The sequence below is a fragment of the Bos indicus genome, chromosome 27, assembly GCF_029378745.1.
Source record: "Bos indicus isolate NIAB-ARS_2022 breed Sahiwal x Tharparkar chromosome 27, NIAB-ARS_B.indTharparkar_mat_pri_1.0, whole genome shotgun sequence".
Taxonomy (NCBI): Eukaryota; Metazoa; Chordata; class Mammalia; order Artiodactyla; family Bovidae; genus Bos; species Bos indicus.
In genome coordinates, this window is record NC_091786.1 from 15,700,795 (window position 1) to 15,720,425 (window position 19,631).

Below are 19,631 nucleotides of genomic sequence, written 5' to 3' on the forward strand. Positions count from 1 at the left end.
TTTTGTGATATTTACAACCTTTGGAAAAACTCATAAAAACCATCAAACTACCCCCAGGATTTAATTTGAAATTAAATTTATTCTTTATCAACAAAGTTACAAAGTACAATTTTGATACAGTCTTTGAGTCCAGGATATTTTAAATAGTATTTGGTCTCTGAGGGAGGCATAAGTTATAGTAAGCATCCTTGTTCCAAAACTCTGGGCCCTTCCATCCACACCAGCCCTAGATGTGGGAGAAGGGAAAGGAAAACCTATTACAAAGTTACAGGACTACATAACTGAAATTGTAACATTTTACAACTGAATCTTGCAGGAAGACTGTAAATACCTATACAATGCAAGTATCTGAATTCCTATTAAGCACAGAAAAGTAGCTTATTTGGGTTCATTTCAGATAGAATTTAAAAATTTTAATTCTGTATTTAATCATAGGAATCATTTAAAAAAGGAAAAGCTTCATTATGGTACTATTACTCAATGTCATATTTTATTGAGTTTTAAGATGTATGGTTTTATAATTCTGGTAGTCGATGGCATGTGATAATTTAACTGCCGCCTGGCTCCTCTGTCCATGGGATTTTCCAGGCAAGAGTACTGGAGAGGGTTGTCATTTCCTCCTCCAGGGGTCTTCCTAACCCAGAGATGGAACCCGAGTCTCCTGTGTCTCCTGCATTGGTAGGCAGATTCTTTACCACTTGAGTTATCAGGGAAGCCCACCTAACTAGGAGGCTGCTGGGCATCCTGGCAGGGACCTGAAGACAAAGGTCATAGTTCCTACAGAGGAAGGTGGTCTGTTAGCCTGTTTTTCAGTGTGGAGGGGAGAGGGTTGAATAGAGATGTTCTTTAGGTCTTTATTGTTTTTCTGATTGCAAAAATAAGATACACATAAAAAAATTCAAATGAGGTGAAAGTAAAAATTAAAAAGTCCTCTACCAGTTCTGTTCCCCCTGCCTACAGATACCACCAATTAAGTCTCGTTTATTTCCATTGAGAGTCATTTCTTTACATAAAGTTCTTTTTATCATCTCATTTTTTCAGCAAAACTTTCTCTAATGAATTTCATGTCCTAAAATCTGTTTTCTTAACGATAGAAAAAGGCTTACACTTTCTGTTTTAATCTTTCACACATGTGGGCCATCTCTAGGTAACTGGTCTCAAATTTTTTTCAAGAGAAGTGGGTAGAGACAGCACCCAAACCAGCAACTGTGGGGGTAAGGAGAGGAGCCAGACGTCCTTCTTTTGAGGTGACTGGCTTAGGGAACTTACACAGGAAAGCTCCCCAAGTGGGTAGAGAGGTCAGGCAGAGGGAGGATTGTCCCTCCGGCCCCTGACATTGACTGAATGTGTCTAACACTTGTATGATGAACCCTAATCTCCAATGTGCTGGCATCTGAAGTGGGGCCTCTGGGAGCTGACTACGTTAATGACAATAGAGCCATCATTAGAGTGCCCAGAGAGCTTCCTCATCCCTTATACCACGTGGAGACAGTGAGGAAGTCTGCCGTCTTTGAACTAGAAAGTGGGCCTACCAAATCAGCCGGCACCTCCATCCTGGATTTCCCAGCCTCCAGAACTCTGAGAAATAAACCTCCGCTACTATAAGCCGCCCCCTCTACAGTGTTCTGTTACAGCACCTGTAAGGCTTCTCAGTGCCTTTAAGATAAAATGTGAACGCATGTATCTCAGCCTGGCTCTCAGTGGCCATCCTGACTTAGCTTCTGCAGATCCCTCCAGTCATCAGCCACCCCTCTCCACCAGTTCAAGTCATGTTAAAAATGCCACAGTTCTCAGAACATGCCCAGCTTCCCTTTCACTTAGAGTAATCCCTTTGCGGGGGCGGCCTTGTAAGTGCCACCGAAGACACCATATTTTTGGGAGGAAGGAATCCTTTATTGTGGAGGAGGAAATAGCAACCCACTCCAGTATTCTTGCCTGGAGAATCCCGTAGACAGAGGAGCCTGGTGGGCTGCTGTCCATGGGGTCGCACAGAGTCGGACACAACTGACTCGACTTAGCATGCATGCATGCATTGGAGAAGGAAATGGCAACCCACTCCAGTATTCTTGCCTGGAGAATCCCAGGGATGGAGGAGCCTGGTGGGCTGCTGTCTGTGGGGTCACCTAGAGTCAGACGTGACTGAAGCAACTTAGCAGGAGCAGCAGCAGCAGTCCTTTATGGACTCTCCTTCTTTGTCCTTCTCTACAAAGGACAAAGAGCTCTTTAAAGATCCATTTTAATACCCTCAGTGCTTAGGATAGTGGATGGTAAATATTAGGTACTTAATGAATGTCCAGTGAATGAACACTTTGCTACAGAAATTGCTCATATTTTCAGGAAGGTATGTATACCAGCCAAGAACACGTCATAGACTTAGAAGTCCAAATGCCTTGAAAGAGAAAATTGTGTGTACGTGCCATTTAAAATTTTAAGAATGTGTTTATATTCTGTTAGTATTTATAGATGCTCCAATAATTGGCAAAAGACTTTATTAAAGTGGGGATAAAAGAGTTCAGCTACATAAAATACTAAAAACTCTTTACATAAACATCTCATCCATAGGGCTTTACTAATCTCATATAGCTATATTCAGTTTTGAAGATCTCTCATAAGTGAATTTCAATGTTAAACCATCCATTTCCCCAGAATTCCCTACAATTTCTGATTTAAGAAATCTTTTTTATTGGTACTAATGACTTATTTGGCAAAAAATATAAAACTTTTTAAAAATTCAAGTGTGTATTATAACACTTGCCTCCAAAAGATTTAGTACAGGTTTCATGGAAATTTAGTACTAATTTCTCATTAAAACTCAGTACTAAATCTGAATTAGTTGCCTATAAATTAACGTAAATTTATACCTCCTTTAGCTGGTAGTTTGAAGTGAAGTGAAGTCGCTTAGTCGTGTCCAACTCTTAGCAACCCCATGGACTACAGCCCACCAGGCCCTCCGTCCATGGGATTTTCCAGGCAAGAGTACTGGAGTGGGGTGCCATTGCCTTCTCCAGCTGGTAGTTTAAGCATTAACAAATATTCTTAAATTTGTTTCAAATTCAAATCTTTCATAGAATGAGATTAAGTTATGTGTAAAAAAAAAAAAATATATATATATATATATATATATAAAAGCAGTCAAGTCTCCACAATGTCCATCATACTGCCAACTTTTGGTTAATTTGAAAATTATAAACATTATATATTTTACTCTTTTTTGAGGCATTGATAAATCTCACTATTTTCACAAAAAGCTGTAAAGTCTCCAAAGGAATATATTTATGAGTTTCAAACTCTATTACTTTAGTTCCCCCCTGCCCTTCATACCTAGAGAGAGTTACTGATCACAGGCTTAGAGTCCTTCCTTACAGTGAGGATCTCTGCTCTCAGTTTACAATCCATCTTTCTGTTAGCTTCCGGTTCTCCCTCCTGGTTTTGGGTTCTTTTCCTTGTATTTATTTGTTAAACAGACACTTACCTTTTCCAAAATAACCTGCAGATCTTCAGCACCTGTATAATGTGGATCTAAAATCAGAAATTTTATCTGTCCTGTAATTTCATTCCATGCAACTCCTAGTATTGTGTGAGCTAAAACTCCTCCCCCTATAGAAGAGGAAATAAAGAAATGAGAGGGCATATGTTACTCTCCACTTCCCATTCAATTTCAGTTGAAAAAAGATTATTTTGCCTATGAATTGATCTAACATAATATTAAAATTGATTGCCCTAAACTGGAAAAGACATAACATCAAATATACTCTGAAAAGACAAAATCACATCTTTAAGACAGAAAAGATACAATCACATCTATAATCATATTAGGTTTCTATGTCACTTTAATATTCATGGGATTACCTAAACTGGATTTAAAAAGGGTCAGAGGGTCTAAACTCCTCACAACAGGGTAACAATCATTGCTGTTGGTACCTCTCTCAGCAGACAGGCCATGTTTTCTCTGCTCTGAGTACCTCTAATGGTGCAGCCTGTCTACTCAGTCAGTACTTTCTGTAGTTTGCTGACATCTGTCTACCTGCATTTCTTACACACCAGTCTTTAGCTTGCCTTCTGTCATCCAGGGCAAGTCTTATTTCTCATAGAATTGTGAATCTTTAGATTAGCTAATCCAATTCTCTTGTTTTACAAAGAAAGCCCAGAGAGGTTAAGCAATTTGCATAATGTCACACAGCGAGCCAAGTTCCTGACAGCCAGGACAGATGCTATACTGAGTGACCACTGTCTCTTTTCCATTCTGCTCTGATGTCTATTTGAACACAGTTATCAAATCTCTTCTTAGCCTTTACTCTTCTAGTTATTATAATCTTTTTTATAACTTTCCTCCCACCTTGGAAATTTAAAAAAATATCCAGAGGTCAGTATGCCTGATGTAAAAGCTAATTTTAATACGTTTACAAAGGACTGATATTATGTGCCATTATGTATTTACATTAACGGTAAGTTTCACATACTCTCCATCTACCAAAAGAACACAAGATTCCAAAACACCTTACCAATCATTATTGGAGTTCCTTCACTCTGGAAATGATTAGCCAGTTCCCGTCCCTGAGAGGCCATTTCAGAACCTTGGCTAGAAAGAAACCAGTTTCTATCAGATGAACTATTCTGAAGATCAAATGAGCTTGGGAAATAATGTTTTCTACTTTTTTGGTTTCTTTTTTGGTTATTAAAAATATAGATATAAATTTAAGTAAAATTAAGTGGTAGAGAACTCAGAGCAATTGAAAGAAATACAACCTCTAAATATTTAAGGTCACTAAATGAGCTAGGAAAGAAGATCTTGATTCTTTGCTTCTAGAACTGCATAAAGAAGGTTCTGGACTTTTAACCCAAGATTGAAAGTGGTCACTTTGATACTGAGGGGATTCTTATGGGTGGATTTACTTTCAGAAGGATAGGTTTTAAATCCTGGGATTTTGTCTTCTTACCATCAAACTCATCTGTAATTCCTCATCTTTAATCTGGGACCAAAAATACCTGCCCTTCTATGTGACAGGAGATTCCAGGACTAAAACAGACAATGTCTGTGAAGCCAGTGTGAAAACTGCAAAACGTTTTTAAGTACAACATATTTTTAGGGAATATTTCAATATCATACAATTTTTACTTCTGAGAATAGAAAAGATGAAATTTTTTTTTTAGAATGGAGGTGCCAGGTGGTGCTAACTAACCCTTTGCTCTTGCTTCGTGAGGAATGTATGAAGCAACATTTTCATGTGTCAAAACTTTCACTTTTTAATCACCATCTACTTCACTACTTAATCTATTACTTATTTGTTAGCACTGACTTCCATATCCAATCCAAATTCCAACTGTGAAATCAGATGTACTAAAGTACTTGGACAATAAGGATAATGACATTACAGTTATCAAGGTTGTCATAATAAATGTATTAAAAACATAAGCTCATATATAAGGAGTAAGCTAGAGATGGTCATAGAAATCAATCTTATCTAATATTTGCTCATATTTTAATACTAGAAGTGTGATTAGAATAGTAATATTCTATTTTTAATAGATAAGGAAAAGAAAATTTCCTATTATAAATTTCCTATTTATAAATTTTATATTCCTATATTATAAATTTCCTATTTCCTATATAAAATTTCCTATTATAATACATAAGGAAAAGATAAAATTATATTTGGATACATGATTAGTTTCTTAAAATCTCAGGAAGCAAAAGAGTAGGAATAAACAAAAAGGTCAGTCATAGATCAATATGATTTTTCCCTTCCAAGAATTCAATGACTTCTCCATTAAAAAACCAGACCTTCTGTAACTACTCAAAGTTGACATATTTCCAAGTTTTCCTCTTCCAGACTAAGACTAGGCCTAGATCGTACAAGTACATATCACGAAGTTTACTGACAAACATCTTCTAAAAAATAACAGCAAAAAAATTTAGGACTGGAAAAAATGAGATTTATAAAGCAAGGGGGCAAGGTGGAGAAAGAGAAAAGAGCAAAAACAAATTGGGGGAAAAAATGCACTTTTTTCTTTCAATAAGTGACAAACTCTCTTTGAAATGATTTCTCAAATTTCTTAAAGTTTCCTTACCTGACAAACAGTATTTTTGAAGTCACACCAATCAAATGGTTTAGCACCAGCTGCACCTCGATAGATCCAATCCACTGCCGTGATCCAACAAATGTTGCTGGTTTGTCCCCAGCGTCAACTAGAGCCTTTATTAAAAATACAAAAAAAATCATGCACAAGACAGCTATTAAAAATTATGTATAGGGCATTTCCCTTGATTACCAGTATATATGTTTTTTCCCTTCAAAACAGAAGTCATCTGGACCATGAGGTAGGTATAATTATTTAATGCTATATTAGGGTTCATGAAACATCCATGTAATTCAAAATGGCATGTTCTGTACCTGCTGGATTTCTCTGTGTGTTGGAATGGATCTCTCTGTGTATCCCTGGTGTCTGAACCAGGAGCAGATAGTCTGCAGAGACCGATAAGCACAGCCCCAGCCATTGTCATCTATTCGATCCTGCATATAATGATGGTAACCATATGTGCCCTGGACCACATAAACCTATATAAAAAGAAGAAACACAGTAAAATATTAACTGTAGATGTATATATTTGGAGAAGGCGATGGCACCCCACTCCAGTACTCTTGCCTGGAAAATCCCATGGATGGAGGAGCCTAGTGGGCTGCATTCCATAGGGTTTCGAAGAGTCGGACACGACTGAGCGACTTCACTTTCCCTTTTCCCTTTCATGCATTGGAAAAGGAAATGGCAACCCACTCCAGTGTTCTTGCCTGGAGAATCCCAGGGACGGGGAAGCCTGGTGGGCTGCCGTCTCTGGGGTCGCATAGAGTCGGACCCGACTGAAGTGACTTAGCAGCAGCAGCAGCAGATGTATATATTATATGTATACATACGTATATCATCTATTAAGATAACACTATATACATACACATGCTCGAGTCATTTACTTTTTTCAGAGCTAGATTGTTACTTTTAGTGCCTTATAAAAATTAAAAAAAAACAACTCTCCAACTCTTTCAGTGTATCAGTGTATTACTGATACAAAAGTGAAGTAAGAACAGTATGAGAAAATAAAATTATAAGATAATATCATTACATAAATGCAAAATTCTTAACAAAATATTAGCAACCTAAGTCCTGCAGAGAATAAAAAAATAATTAATCATAATCAAATATCCACTGGGCACAAGCAAAAAACAATTAATGACACTAATGATCAACTAACTCGTATAAATAATTACTAAACTCACCATACCAGTCTCTATGTTAGGTGGATTGAGATAAGTATGTGGATTTCTAATGTAACCATCTTTGTATGGTTCGTCTGGAAAATGATAAGCATTAGACCTTTTGAAATAAGGTCTGTCATGAGGCAGATTGAAGACATCGTGTAATTCCTAAATAAAACCAGAATCAACAGCAAATAAGAGAAAAAAGGTTAAATGATATAGATTCCTAGTCAATAAATAAACCCAAACTAGATACAAAACAGAAAATTTACTATATACTGGGTATACAAGTTATCAGACACTTATGATTTAATTCATGAAGGTCAAAGACGGTGAGATTTAAACTAAAACCAAAAAGAATTTATTTTTGTTTATCTATATATAACTAAAACCAAAAAGGATTTTTGTTTATCTATGTATATGGATAGAAACTGGAAGAGAATATAGAAAATTGAAAATAATTTGTTACAGTGAAAGAACTGAGATAATTTAAAATTACTTATTGTAACACAGTCTGCTAAAACAAATCCAGGCTAAAGACTAGTTTTTAAAGTCTTGTAAATGAGTAATTAACAATGATATAACTATACCAAAAAAATCATGCTTAGGTTTTCATTTTTAAAAATCATGCTTAGAGTATTTAACAAATATAAGGGGTAGTGATTAGATTACAGAATGGGAATTGGTGGTTTAAAGACCAATATGGCATCAAAATAAAAATAAACATATATGTTTAAAAGGCAACATATTCCTGAATGTATAAAAACATGTAATAGTTACTCTGAAAGTCTGACATCTTCTTTTTGATATCTCCTATGTATTCAAACAGTTTGAATGAGATCATTAGCTTGTGTAACTGTTGCTTCTGCAAATCAATTCATTTGGCACTTAGAGAGAGGCACAGAGGGTTACAGTGTTACATCTCTTTTCAGGAACACAGATTGGGAAGATGTTTCCATGGTATAATTTGATGGGTACTAGGCAAGGCCACATATCAAAAATATATACTAACAAAAAAATATATATATATACACACACTATCGAACCAGTCGTTTGCCAATAAATCTCATTTCTTTGAATGCTGATCATGTTTCTTCAAAACACCTCTAATAAAACCCAAATGATCCTGGGAGGTGCGGGATGGAGTACTACAAATCCTAATTAGAAATAAGATAAAATCTAATTTCCCTTCTCTAACTGTAATCTTGTCTCTTTTATAAATCTGCAACTAATGGGAAAGAAAAGGAAGTTATTAAATAGCATTCATCAGCCTCTCTAGGCATGTAAGCATCTTTTCGTTATTAAATTTCACTATAGAAAAATAACATATGAACTTCACTGAATATATGAAATTAAAATGTTATATATAATTTAGCATAATATTTTTTTAAAAAGACTTTAAAAAGTTACATGAGAATAGACATTAAGATGTAAAGCCAATAGTGTGCATCCACACCTGATAAAATTAAATCACAAAACGCTATTTATTAGAAGCACAAAATTAAATACAAAATGAATATTTTTATTTTTCTAAGAATGAATTGGTTTTACCTTTCTATAGGCCTGCAGCTGACCATCTGGAATTCCTGATGGATACGAAATTGTTACAAGATTTTTTTCCCCTGGTAATGAAAAGTGCAGTGGTTCAGGAACCACAATAGATGTTCCTTTCATGTATTTCAAAATGCATTTTTCCATATCAGTTAGTTGATTATGAATTGCATCAACTAGAAGTTTACGAACTCTGTGGGGGGGAAATATACAAGTGCATTAACAAAAGTTATAATAGTTATGATACATGAAAGTGTCAAGTTTCATGTATCAATATATTCCTGATATGCCCTTGATAGGACTGGGTTTATTAAAGTAAGTCTAAATAATAAAAAGTTAATGTTAAATAAACTAAATTTCCCCTATGCAGATAAATGGAAAATTCTATAGGTTTTGCATATTATCCTACTTCCTCAATAAACACTGAATACTAGATGACTCTTAGTTTAATAATAAACAGGGAGTAAATCACAGTAAAAAAGAACCACCACCACCCTAGATATGCCTCAATGACACTTAAAAATGGGCTTTGATTACTTTGGGGGAGGGTCCTCATTTAACGGTGGCAGTAGTATTAGAAAATACCTACTTTCCCCACGTTTCTTCTGGAGCAACAGATAAAACTGCATCAACTGGTAAAGTCATACTAACATAGTGGTGTCCTCCGCTTTCTCTTTCAATAATGGGCGTTACGGCGGCCAGAGGGGTTGACACTTCCAGCATCAGATCTATGTTTACTATTTGATGCTGCAAAGATAAACAGTAAGTTAACTTAAAGCACACTGAACGATAATATAAAAGGTAAGTAAAAGGACTTTTTAAGGACCATATAAACTATATTAAGGAAATGGCATATATAAGGAAATGGCACCCCACTCCAGTACTCTTGCCTGGAAAATCCCATGGACAGAGGAGCCTGGTAGGCTGCAGTCCATGGGGTCGCTAAGAGTCGGACACGACTGAGCTCCTTTACTTTCACTTTTCACTTTCATTATTGGAGAAGGAAATGGCAACCCGCTCCAGTGTTCTTGCCTGGAGAATCCCAGGGACGGGGGAGCCTGGTGGGCTGCTGTCTCTGGGGTCGCGCAGAGTCGGACACTATTGAAGTGATTTAGGGGCAGCAGCAGCAGCAAACTATATTATAGTAAATTATTTAAAAGCACAATTCTTAGCTTAAAGAAAAATTCTTCTCTGCTTCAAAATAATCTGAGGAGAGGCACACAGTGAGTGGGAAATGAAGATGAAACCAGACTGATCATGTATCCAGAAGCATTAAAAGTTCACTATGGTTCATTGTCTTTCTTTGGGATTGGAATGAGTGCAGATGAATGCACAACTACACTCATCTCACACGCTAGTAAAGTAATGCTCAAAATTCTCCAAGCCAGGCTTCAGCAATATGTGAACCGTGAACTTCCTGATGTTCAAGCTGGTTTTAGAAAAGGCAGAGGAACCAGAGATCAAATTGCCAACATCCGCTGGAGCATAGAAAAAGCAAGAGAGTTCCAGAAAAATATCTATTTCTGCTTTATTGACTATGCCAAAGCCTTTGACTGTGTGGATCACAATAAACTGTGGAAAATTCTGAAAGAGATGGGAATACCAGACCACCTGATCTGCCTCTTGAGAAATTTGTATGCAGGTCAGGAAGCAACAGTTAGAACTGGACGTGGAACAACAGACTGGTTCCAAATAGGAAAAGGAGTTCGTCAAGGCTGTATATTGTCACCCTGTTTATTTAACTTATATGCAGAGTACATCATGAGAAATGCTGGACTGGAAGAAGCACAAGCTGGAATCAAGATTGCTGGGAGAAATATCAATAACCTCAGATATGCAGATGACACCACCCTTATGGCAGAAAGTGAAGAGGAACTCAAAAGCCTCTTGATGAAAGTGAAAGTGGAGAGTGAAAAAGTTGGCTTAAAGCTCAACATTCAGAAAACGAAGATCATGGCATCTGGTCCCACCACTTCATGGCAAATAGATGGGGAAACAGTGTCAGACTTTATTTTTCTGGGCTCCAAAATCACTACAGATGGTGATTGCAGCCATGAAATTAAAAGACGCTTACTTCTTGGAAGGAAAGTTATGACCAACCTAGAGAGCATATTCAAAAGCAGAGACATTACTTTGCCAACAAAGGTCCGTTTAGTCAAGGCTATGGTTTTTCCTGTGGTCATGTATGTATGTGAGAGTTGGACTGTGAAGAAGGCTGAGCGCCGAAGAATTGATGCTTTTGAACTGTGGTGTTGGAGAAGACTCTTGAGGGTCCCTTGGACTGCAAGGAGATCCAACCAGTCCATTCTGAAGGAGATCAGCCCTGGGATTTCTTTGGAAGGAATGATGCTAAAGCTGAAACTCCAGTACTTTGGCCACCTCATGCAAAGAGTTGACTCATTGGAAAAGACTCTGATGCTGGGAGGGATTGGGGGTAGGAGGAGAAGGGGACAACAGAGGATGAGATGGCTGGATGGCATCACTGACTCGATGGACATGAGTCTTGGTGAAATATGGGAGTTGGTGATGGACAGGGAGGCCTGGCATGCTGCAATTCATGGGGTTGCAAAGAGTCGGACATGACTGAGCGATTGATCTGATCTGATGGTTCATTGTACTATATTTGTATAGATTTAAAATTTTCAAAAAAAAAAGAATAAACAAGATACAACAAATCAAGACAACTTTTAAACATATGTTATGACTATATACCTCTGCTCTAAAGACATACTAATAATGAACTCTATTAGAAGGTTTGATTTTGATAGTGGTATGGAAAAACAATTCTGAAAATGCTTTCTGTGTATTAAACAAATTTAGCAAAATATTAAGAGTACTGGAAGCCAGGTTCCTCACCAGGAGAAGGTTAGGAATTGTGTGAGGCTGAAGTATTACTGGGGGTATATGATTTACACGGGTAAATGTTGATGTGTGCATTATATATGTATAGTATGTATGCATACATGTCTGCCTTCCTTGGGGAAATGGCTGATTCCTGAGATGAAATAGCAAAAGTACATGAACCTGGAACATCCTTGGAAGAAAGTATGAAGTATTCAAAAGTACAGTAGCAAGAGGACACTGGAGCCAGCATGAAGTTTCTCTTGGCCAAAGCAGAAAATATGAGCATCAAAATAACTGATGACAGCTAACAGACAACTCATTGCATAAAACAGGAATCCATGCTTCCACGCAGTTAATACACAGCAAAAAGGGAAAGCTCTTCCTTTCAGTACAAAGGCATCTTGTAAATGTAAAAGGAAACAAGAGACTTAGAAAAAAATCACCACTTCGCAACCATCAGATTAATGCTAGATTCTGACAATTATCAATTGATGTTAGAAGTGTTGGGTAAAAACTTGATGAGGAATAGGATATATACATAAACTCAAAGCATCTTCCCGCAAGATACCTTCTAATTATTAGGGCAAAAAATAGGACCCTCACAGTAGAGAAAAGTGGCAGTTACCACATTAAGTGATCAACGTTAACGTCATTGATACGAGAACCAACTAAGCATATGCCTCTTTCACACGATGTGCTGGGGACACACGTTGCTTCTTTGGGATTCCCATCAACAGTGACCACCTGAACCCACCATAAGGCGGCTGAGAACAAACTCAAACCCAATCTGAGAAACATTCTATAGAATACCTGACCTGTAACCCTCAAGATGTCAACCTCCAATAACCGGCAACTCTCAAATCCTTATCCAAAGCCCATAGTTTTTTTGTACACTTCACATTTAAAAATCTCACAGCTCATGTTGACACCTCACTGGTGTCTCAAACACAGTATGACCAACACTGACCTCATGTCTTCCCCATCTCCCATCTTTACCCAAGCAAGAAGCTGGTCATCCCACATCCAATTAGTCTCCAAGTACAATCCTTTTCATTCCCTAAATATTTCTTGTATCCATTCCCTTCTCTTTATTACTATAGCTACTGGATTTGTTCAGACTCCCGAGTGGTCTCTGTCCACATCTCCAACCTCATGTCCACTCTATTATTCTCACTAGTCTGGAAGAATGCTACAGTCATATTAAATATTAACTTTGTACAACTTCCTGCCTTGAAGTAGCTGCTCCGTTTTTTATCTCTAACACTTGGCAAAGTTTGTGGCATGTGGCAGATACTCAACAGTACTGGTTCAAAAATCAACAGAACCAAAACTGTGAAGAAAAGTAAATCACTTATCATTTACTATTTCATATAGCATAATGCGTCACTGTCATGTTTCAGAATGATCCCTTTTTAAGTAATCTGTAAACATACTCAAGGACAACAGTTTAGATATATAAAACAGAGGTATAACCTTGGGCATGTCACTTAATCTTTCTGGACTTGAATCATCTGATCTGTAAAAAAAAAAAAAATAAGAACTTTCTAAGATCTCACTCAAAGCCAAATTCAAGGACTGAAAATTTTTATCACTAAGAAGACAGGTGATTTGCTTACCATGTCTGATAACTTTTTATCTTTCTTCTTTGTGAATTTTCGTTTTGTATCTTCTTCCTGTTCAAATCTAAAATTTTAACACACGGAGATGTTTATAATATGAAATGATATTGTAAAAACATTTCTAGCAATCTTCAAGCATACTCACTGAATAAAGCGCATTATGTCCTTACAGGCAGAACTGTCGGTCAGCTCTCCTGGGATGGTGTTCATATCACTGTTAGGCCATACGTACACTGAACTGTGGCAAATTCTGAACACAAGGGCATTTGAAGAAAGCTTTGTTGACAGGTCACTCAGTACATGCTTTAGTGCGTTCTTGATAAAAATTTCTAAATTAAAAGAACACAAATGGAAGTTATATAAAAAACTGCAAACTTTTCAACATGAAGGCATCCAAGCACACAAAAGTAGAGCACAGTAAAAGTGACCCCCAAATATCCATTCCTCAAATTCAATAATGTAAAAAAAGTTTGTTTTGTCTTTAAAAAAAATGGAGATAAAATTCATAGACCAGAAAATCCATTCTTTTAATGTGTACAATTCAGTTGCTTTTAGTATACCACAAGGTTTGCAATCACCCCACTATCTAATCCCAGAACATTCCGTCACCCCCAAATAAACCCTGGACTTCCCAGCAGTCATTCCCCATCTCCCCGCACTTACTTATGGCAATCACTAATCTACTTTTGGTCTCTGTAGACTGGCTTACTCTGGACACTTCATATAAATAAAATCACACATTCTGTGGCCTTTTGTGTCTGGCTTCTTTCACTCAGCCTAATATCTTCAAGAATCAACCAACTGTGAATCCATCCCTAGCATGAATTAGCACTTCACTCTTTTTTATGGCTGAATAATATTCCATTATATGAACAGAACATACTCTGTTTATTCATTTGTAAACTGACATATTTGGGTTGTTCCTATCTTTTAGCTATCATGAATAATGGTTTTACAAATATTTGTGCAGAAGTTATTGTGTGGATATGTCTTTAATTCTTTAGGTAATAACCCAGAAGGAACTGCTGGATCATATGGTGACTCTCTTTTTGTGGACCTGTCCAACTGCTTTCTAGAGGAACCGCATCATTTTACGCTCCCATCAGCAATGGATGAGGATTCCAGTTACTCTCAAAATACCATATTATTTACAGAAATAAAACTCTGGAGTGAGATTTGAATTTCTTAGTAGTTCTCTTCCTCAAACTATATCCCACTAAGACTGTACAAAGTATTGTGTTCTTAAGTCATGTTCATTTTCCTCTATGTGGTATGTCATCAAACCTGGTATTTGTCTGACTTCAATGATTTCCTTTTTACTTAACAGAATTTTTTGAATATAAAAAACATTTTCATGGTTCCAAAGTCAAAGCTATATAAAAAGATACATCTGAAGAAGACAATATTTAAATATTTGTCCCAGTTTTATACTCCTAAATCCTAAACCTGTTTAACTCTTTGGTTAAAATATTTAACTATCACATCAATACCTTGATAAATAAATACCTTGAGGTTGTGGGAGAGAAAGATTACTTATAACAAGTCAGATATAAAGGCATCCTGATATGTTTCAGAAATCCAAATTTAAAGATTTATAGTTTCACTACAAAAGACAAACATAATTCCTGGATTACCTTCTGCCCATCCCTGAAGACCATGAAATATCTAAATAATTGTGATGTCTTTAAAGTTAAACACCTCCGTTCTCAGTATTTCCTCATTAATGATTCCCTTCAAGGAGTGTTTCAAAGAGTTGGGTATAGGAGGAGGAATACTATTAAGTCAGAAAACAAGCTCAAATACATCAATTATTTGGGTAAAAAGTATCTGCAGTCCCTATTTACATTTGAAATTACATCATTATGTCTGTTGACTGACAGATCAGTTACACTTTGCAGTTAAGTTCATAGCAAAGGATAACTTCAATTTGTAGCGAGTTGTAAAATGTAAGGCTTTATCCACAAAAGTGACACCCTGTATGGGAGCTCAGTAGTTAAGTCATGTCCGGCTCTTTGTGACACCATGGACTACAGCCTCGCCAGGCTCCTGTGTCCATGGGATCTTCCAGGCAAGAATACCGGAGTGAGCTGCCATTTCTTTCTCTAGAGGATCTTCCCGACCCAGGGATCCAACCCATGTCTCCTGCATTGGCGGATGGATTCTTCACCACTGAGCCACCAGGGAAGCCCAAGGAACAATACTTTACTGATAAGACAGGCCTAAAAATGAGTTTGATTTAGTTCTTGCAAAATGATTCTCATCTTGATTGCACATTAGAGAATCAACTAAAAAACTTACTGATGCCCAAGTCTCTGTCCTTGAGACTTACTTTATTTGGCTGGGGAGTGGGGATCAGAATGTGGACCAACACAGAGAACAATTTTTTAATATGAAGGCATGGGTCAGAAAGACCATCTTGCATTCTCTCTCTTCCTCTTTCCAAGGGGCCAGTAAATAATCATCAGCTGGTGATCTTGAAGGAACTCTGACACTGTTTACTCCTCACCTTTCTGAACTTCTCTGTGGCTCCTGACACCCTTGATCATACTTTTCTTGAGTGATTTCATCTAATACAAGGCATTAACTATCATCCTTGGGATACATTAAGTTCTCTATCTCTAATTCTGACCACTCTCCCCCAAGTTTCAGACTCAAATTAGAAACTGCCAGCTGGGAATTTACACTTGATGTACTGTGGCATTTCAAATGAAACACATCTCAAACACAGCTCCTTGTCATCCTCCTCTGATATCCTTTAGCTTGGTTTGTGGCAGCAGTCAGAAACAGGAAGACATCCTAGAGTTTGGTTTATACCAACACTGCTGATTTTTCTCCCAGAGAACCTGCCTGCCATTCCTAAACCACACGACCTCAAGAGAATGGGTTCTGGAGTCTTACGGTGATGTACTATTTAAGCCTGCGAAGTCTAAGTCTAGCTGCTCATTTACATTATGCTCAGGGTGGATATTTATATTTATTGTCACAATTTTCTTGGAGAGGGCAGTAAAGTTTCTTAAGGGGACACCTTAATGTGCAGAGGAGCCCCATGGGCTAGCAGTGGTGGGGAACGCAGTGTCTAAGTTTAAATCCAATTCATATCACTTCTATTTGACTTTAGACAGTTTATTCACCCTCTCACTCAGTTTCATTTTCAAAATGGGGAGAATCTCACCATATTTCATTGCCGCTTTTATAGTAAAAAAGGAGTATCTTGGAAGACCTACCATTAGGAGTAGCTAGCTGAAAAGCTAGATCAAGGCCACCTCTTATTCTGAAGAGTATATCCATAGCCTCTGAAATAACCTAAGACAAATAAAAGCAAAATTTCATTGTAAAACAAAAGAAACTCATCCTTATATAAATTAGAATCTAACTGAATTTAGATTAAGGCATAAATTAACTGTGACTTTTCAAATTATTTTATGAATTAATTCCTTGCTTTATGGAGAAAAACACAACACCATAAATTCTGTATTAGAGGTTCTAAGCCTTTGTTCCACACTGAAATCACCTGAGGATTTTAAAGTACCCATTCCTAGGCTACACTCCCAGAGATTCTGATAAATTGGTCTGGGGAGGATATTTAAAAACTCTTCTATGTCAATGATTCTAAAGGAAAAAGGTTGAGGACCACACTGCTCTGGGACAGTATTTCTAAATTATAGTCTTCACAATCATAGGGTTTAACAATGCCATGAAAAGATCAACAGTCAAGAAATGGTTTAAGAATGGGACAGGAACACTAAACCTATTATGATAACAACTGGTGGGCAAGACAATGAGAGGAAACTAATGTATCACTGATGGTGGGAGTATAAACTTAGAATTCATCATAGGGTGATATGGCAATAGAATCAAAAGCCTTACATTCGTATTCTTGGTCTAGTAATTCTGCATATAGATATTTAATCTAAGGAAATCTGCAAAACACACAAAGATTAGTGTATACGAATATCAGCTTGTCAACAAGAGGAAACCAATTAAATAATTACAAACATTATACAGCAATGAAAAATCATGCTTTATGTGAATATTAAATGCTGTAGGAAAATGCCTGCAACTTATAAAAGGGAAAAAAAAAGCACTTGTAAAATGAAATTATTAGCAGTTCTTAATTTGGGTCCATATGCTGAGTTTCACGTAGTTGATGACATATGACAAAAGATATGTCATTTTGCTTGGGGAGAAGGGTGGGAAAGAGGAAGGCAACCTCTGGGAAAAGGTTTCAAAGATTTCATCAGATTCTTAAAATATGCCCCGAACAAGATGAAGAACTATACTACACACTAAGAGTCCTATTTTTAACTAAATCAGTAAGTACTACATTTGCTGAGCTCTTAAAAAGTAGAAGGCACTATGCTAAATGACTGGACATATACTAACTCTGATACTCAAAATAGGTACCATTACTATTTTTCTCATTTATAATCCCTGTCACATTGTTCCAAGGGTGACTGCTTTTATTTTCCACCAAGTATAACCTATTGAAAGGCCATGCCCTGTGCCCCAGTTATACTTCTTGGAATTTATCCTAAAGAAATAATCAGGAAAGTTCAGGACAAAGTTAGCTTGAATGCTGTCCACTTATCTTGCTGTTGTTCATCACAGCAAAAAACAAACAAACAAAAAAATCCCACCTAAATTGCTATCAATAAGAATCTGTTAAGTATAAGAAGTTGATTAAATGCTATGTACCTATTTGAATAAAAAATATTTAATGGCACTGAAAGATACTGAAGATTAAAGTACGAGCAACATTTCACTGTTACTTTCTGTATAACCTTGTAACTCACTCAAGTGTGTCTTTTCTGTAATACTGGAAAAATATCACAGGGTTGTTCTGAAGGTTCCATAAGACATTTTATGTGAATACACTAGAATCTCCTTACACTTCTGAATTGAGACTCTCTCTGAAGAAATAACATTTAAACTAAGATCTGAGCAGTAAATAGATAAGAGTATTTCCAACGGAAATATTCCAAATAGTATTCCAAAATTCCAAAGGAAAGAGAGAGGTGAAAGTGGCTGAACCTTTCCCACGGAGGGGCTCTGACTGGTGAAGGCCTGCTTACAAGACCACTTAAGACACCATAGCAGATGGTTAGATCTCATGGTGCCAAGGACAAGAATAGTTAGAGACTGTGATGACTGACAACCATTTAGAGGTCAGTCCTGTCCAACTCCTTGCGACCCCATGGACTATAGAGTCCATGGAATTCTCCAGGCCAGAATACTGGAGTGGGTAGCCGTTCCCTTCTCCAGGGGATCTTCCCAAGCCAGGGATCAAATCTAGGTCTCCCGCATTGCATGCGGATTCTTTACCAGCTGAGCCACAAGGGAAGCCCAAGAATACTGGAGTGGGTAGCCTATCCCTTCGCCAAGTGATCTTCCCAACCCAGGGATGGAACCGGGGTCTCCTGCATTGCAGGTGGAGTCTTTACCAAATGAGCTATCAGGGAGGCCCCTGTAGATTCCATAGTATTTGGGACATTCCATAGATGTTCAGGAGCTGCAAAGAGGGCGATGTCAAGGATGATTTCCAGGTGTTTGTCATGAACAACGGTGCGGTGGGTGGTGGCGCAATGACCTGAGATGGGGTCACTGGAGGAAAAGCAGGGTGAGGTGGGGATGGTTAAGTCAGTTTTGAACTTGCTGAGTTTAAAATATATATGGGCCAACCAAGTGGAGGTACAGTTAGTAGATGTGCGGCTCTGGAGCTCAGAATACATCTCTAAGCTGGAGATACAAATTCTGGAGAAAGCACAGGGTGTAAAGAAAAGTACTGAACACACATCTAGGGATACCGGACTGCAGCAGAACCTGCCTGAGCAGTCAGGGGGAAACCAGGGAAGTGTTACCACCACACTGCCGAGAGAACAAGAGGTATGTGGAAAGTTACTCTTCTCTTTTCCAGGTCCACTCTTTCTTCGAAACTTTTAAAAACCTCTTATGATTCCCTCGTTCTCAAAATGCACGCACAAGGGAAGGTGCAGGGAGAACGGTGGAGCCGGGGAGTCGAAGGTCGTCCGGGGGCGGCTTCCCTCCGGCTCTACCGGGAGGGGCCAGGCCGAGGACGAGAAGGCCCAGACCAAGGCCCGGACCACCGGTCCCCGGCAGATCCAGTTCTTTCAAGGGCCGCAGAGTCCCACTTGCAGGCAGCTAGTGAGCTCGGAGATGACCACGCAGGAGTCGGTGGCGAGCTGGGGAGGAATACTCACCATATCAGTTACGCGGCGCCGACAGCAACGCAGAGGCTCGCCCACCGCTCAGGAGGCTGGCTCGGAAGTGGTTCCGCCGGAGGGCGGGATTTGGGAGGGCCGACTACCGTTCCCAACATGCCCTGCGGCGTGCGTCACGGGGCGTACCACCA

At 38.1% G+C, this 19,631-nt stretch overlaps 1 protein-coding gene across 4 annotated transcripts; it reads right to left on the reverse strand.

The window, feature by feature from the left end:
• Positions 1-59: 59 nt before the first annotated feature.
• Positions 60-19,587, reverse strand: UFSP2 (UFM1 specific peptidase 2). Of its 4 annotated transcripts, none has more exons than XR_011564543.1 (12): positions 19,480-19,587; positions 16,486-16,564; positions 13,407-13,590; positions 13,259-13,325; positions 9,388-9,545; positions 8,799-8,991; positions 7,269-7,415; positions 6,393-6,557; positions 6,070-6,194; positions 4,503-4,579; positions 2,862-3,504; positions 60-226 (listed from the first exon to the last, which is right to left on the reverse strand). XR_011564543.1 is itself a non-coding variant. In XM_019953450.2 (12 exons), exons 1-12 carry the CDS (start codon positions 19,480-19,482, stop codon positions 140-142), a joined length of 1,317 nt encoding a protein of 438 aa, XP_019809009.2. In that variant the 5' UTR covers positions 19,483-19,587; the 3' UTR covers positions 60-139. The 4 variants fall into 4 exon arrangements, 2 of the variants coding, with proteins under 2 accessions (XP_019809009.2, XP_019809007.2); XR_011564542.1 differs by having other exon boundaries at positions 2,862-3,597; XM_019953450.2 differs by having other exon boundaries at positions 3,473-3,504.
• Between the last annotated feature and the right edge of the window lie 44 nt (positions 19,588-19,631).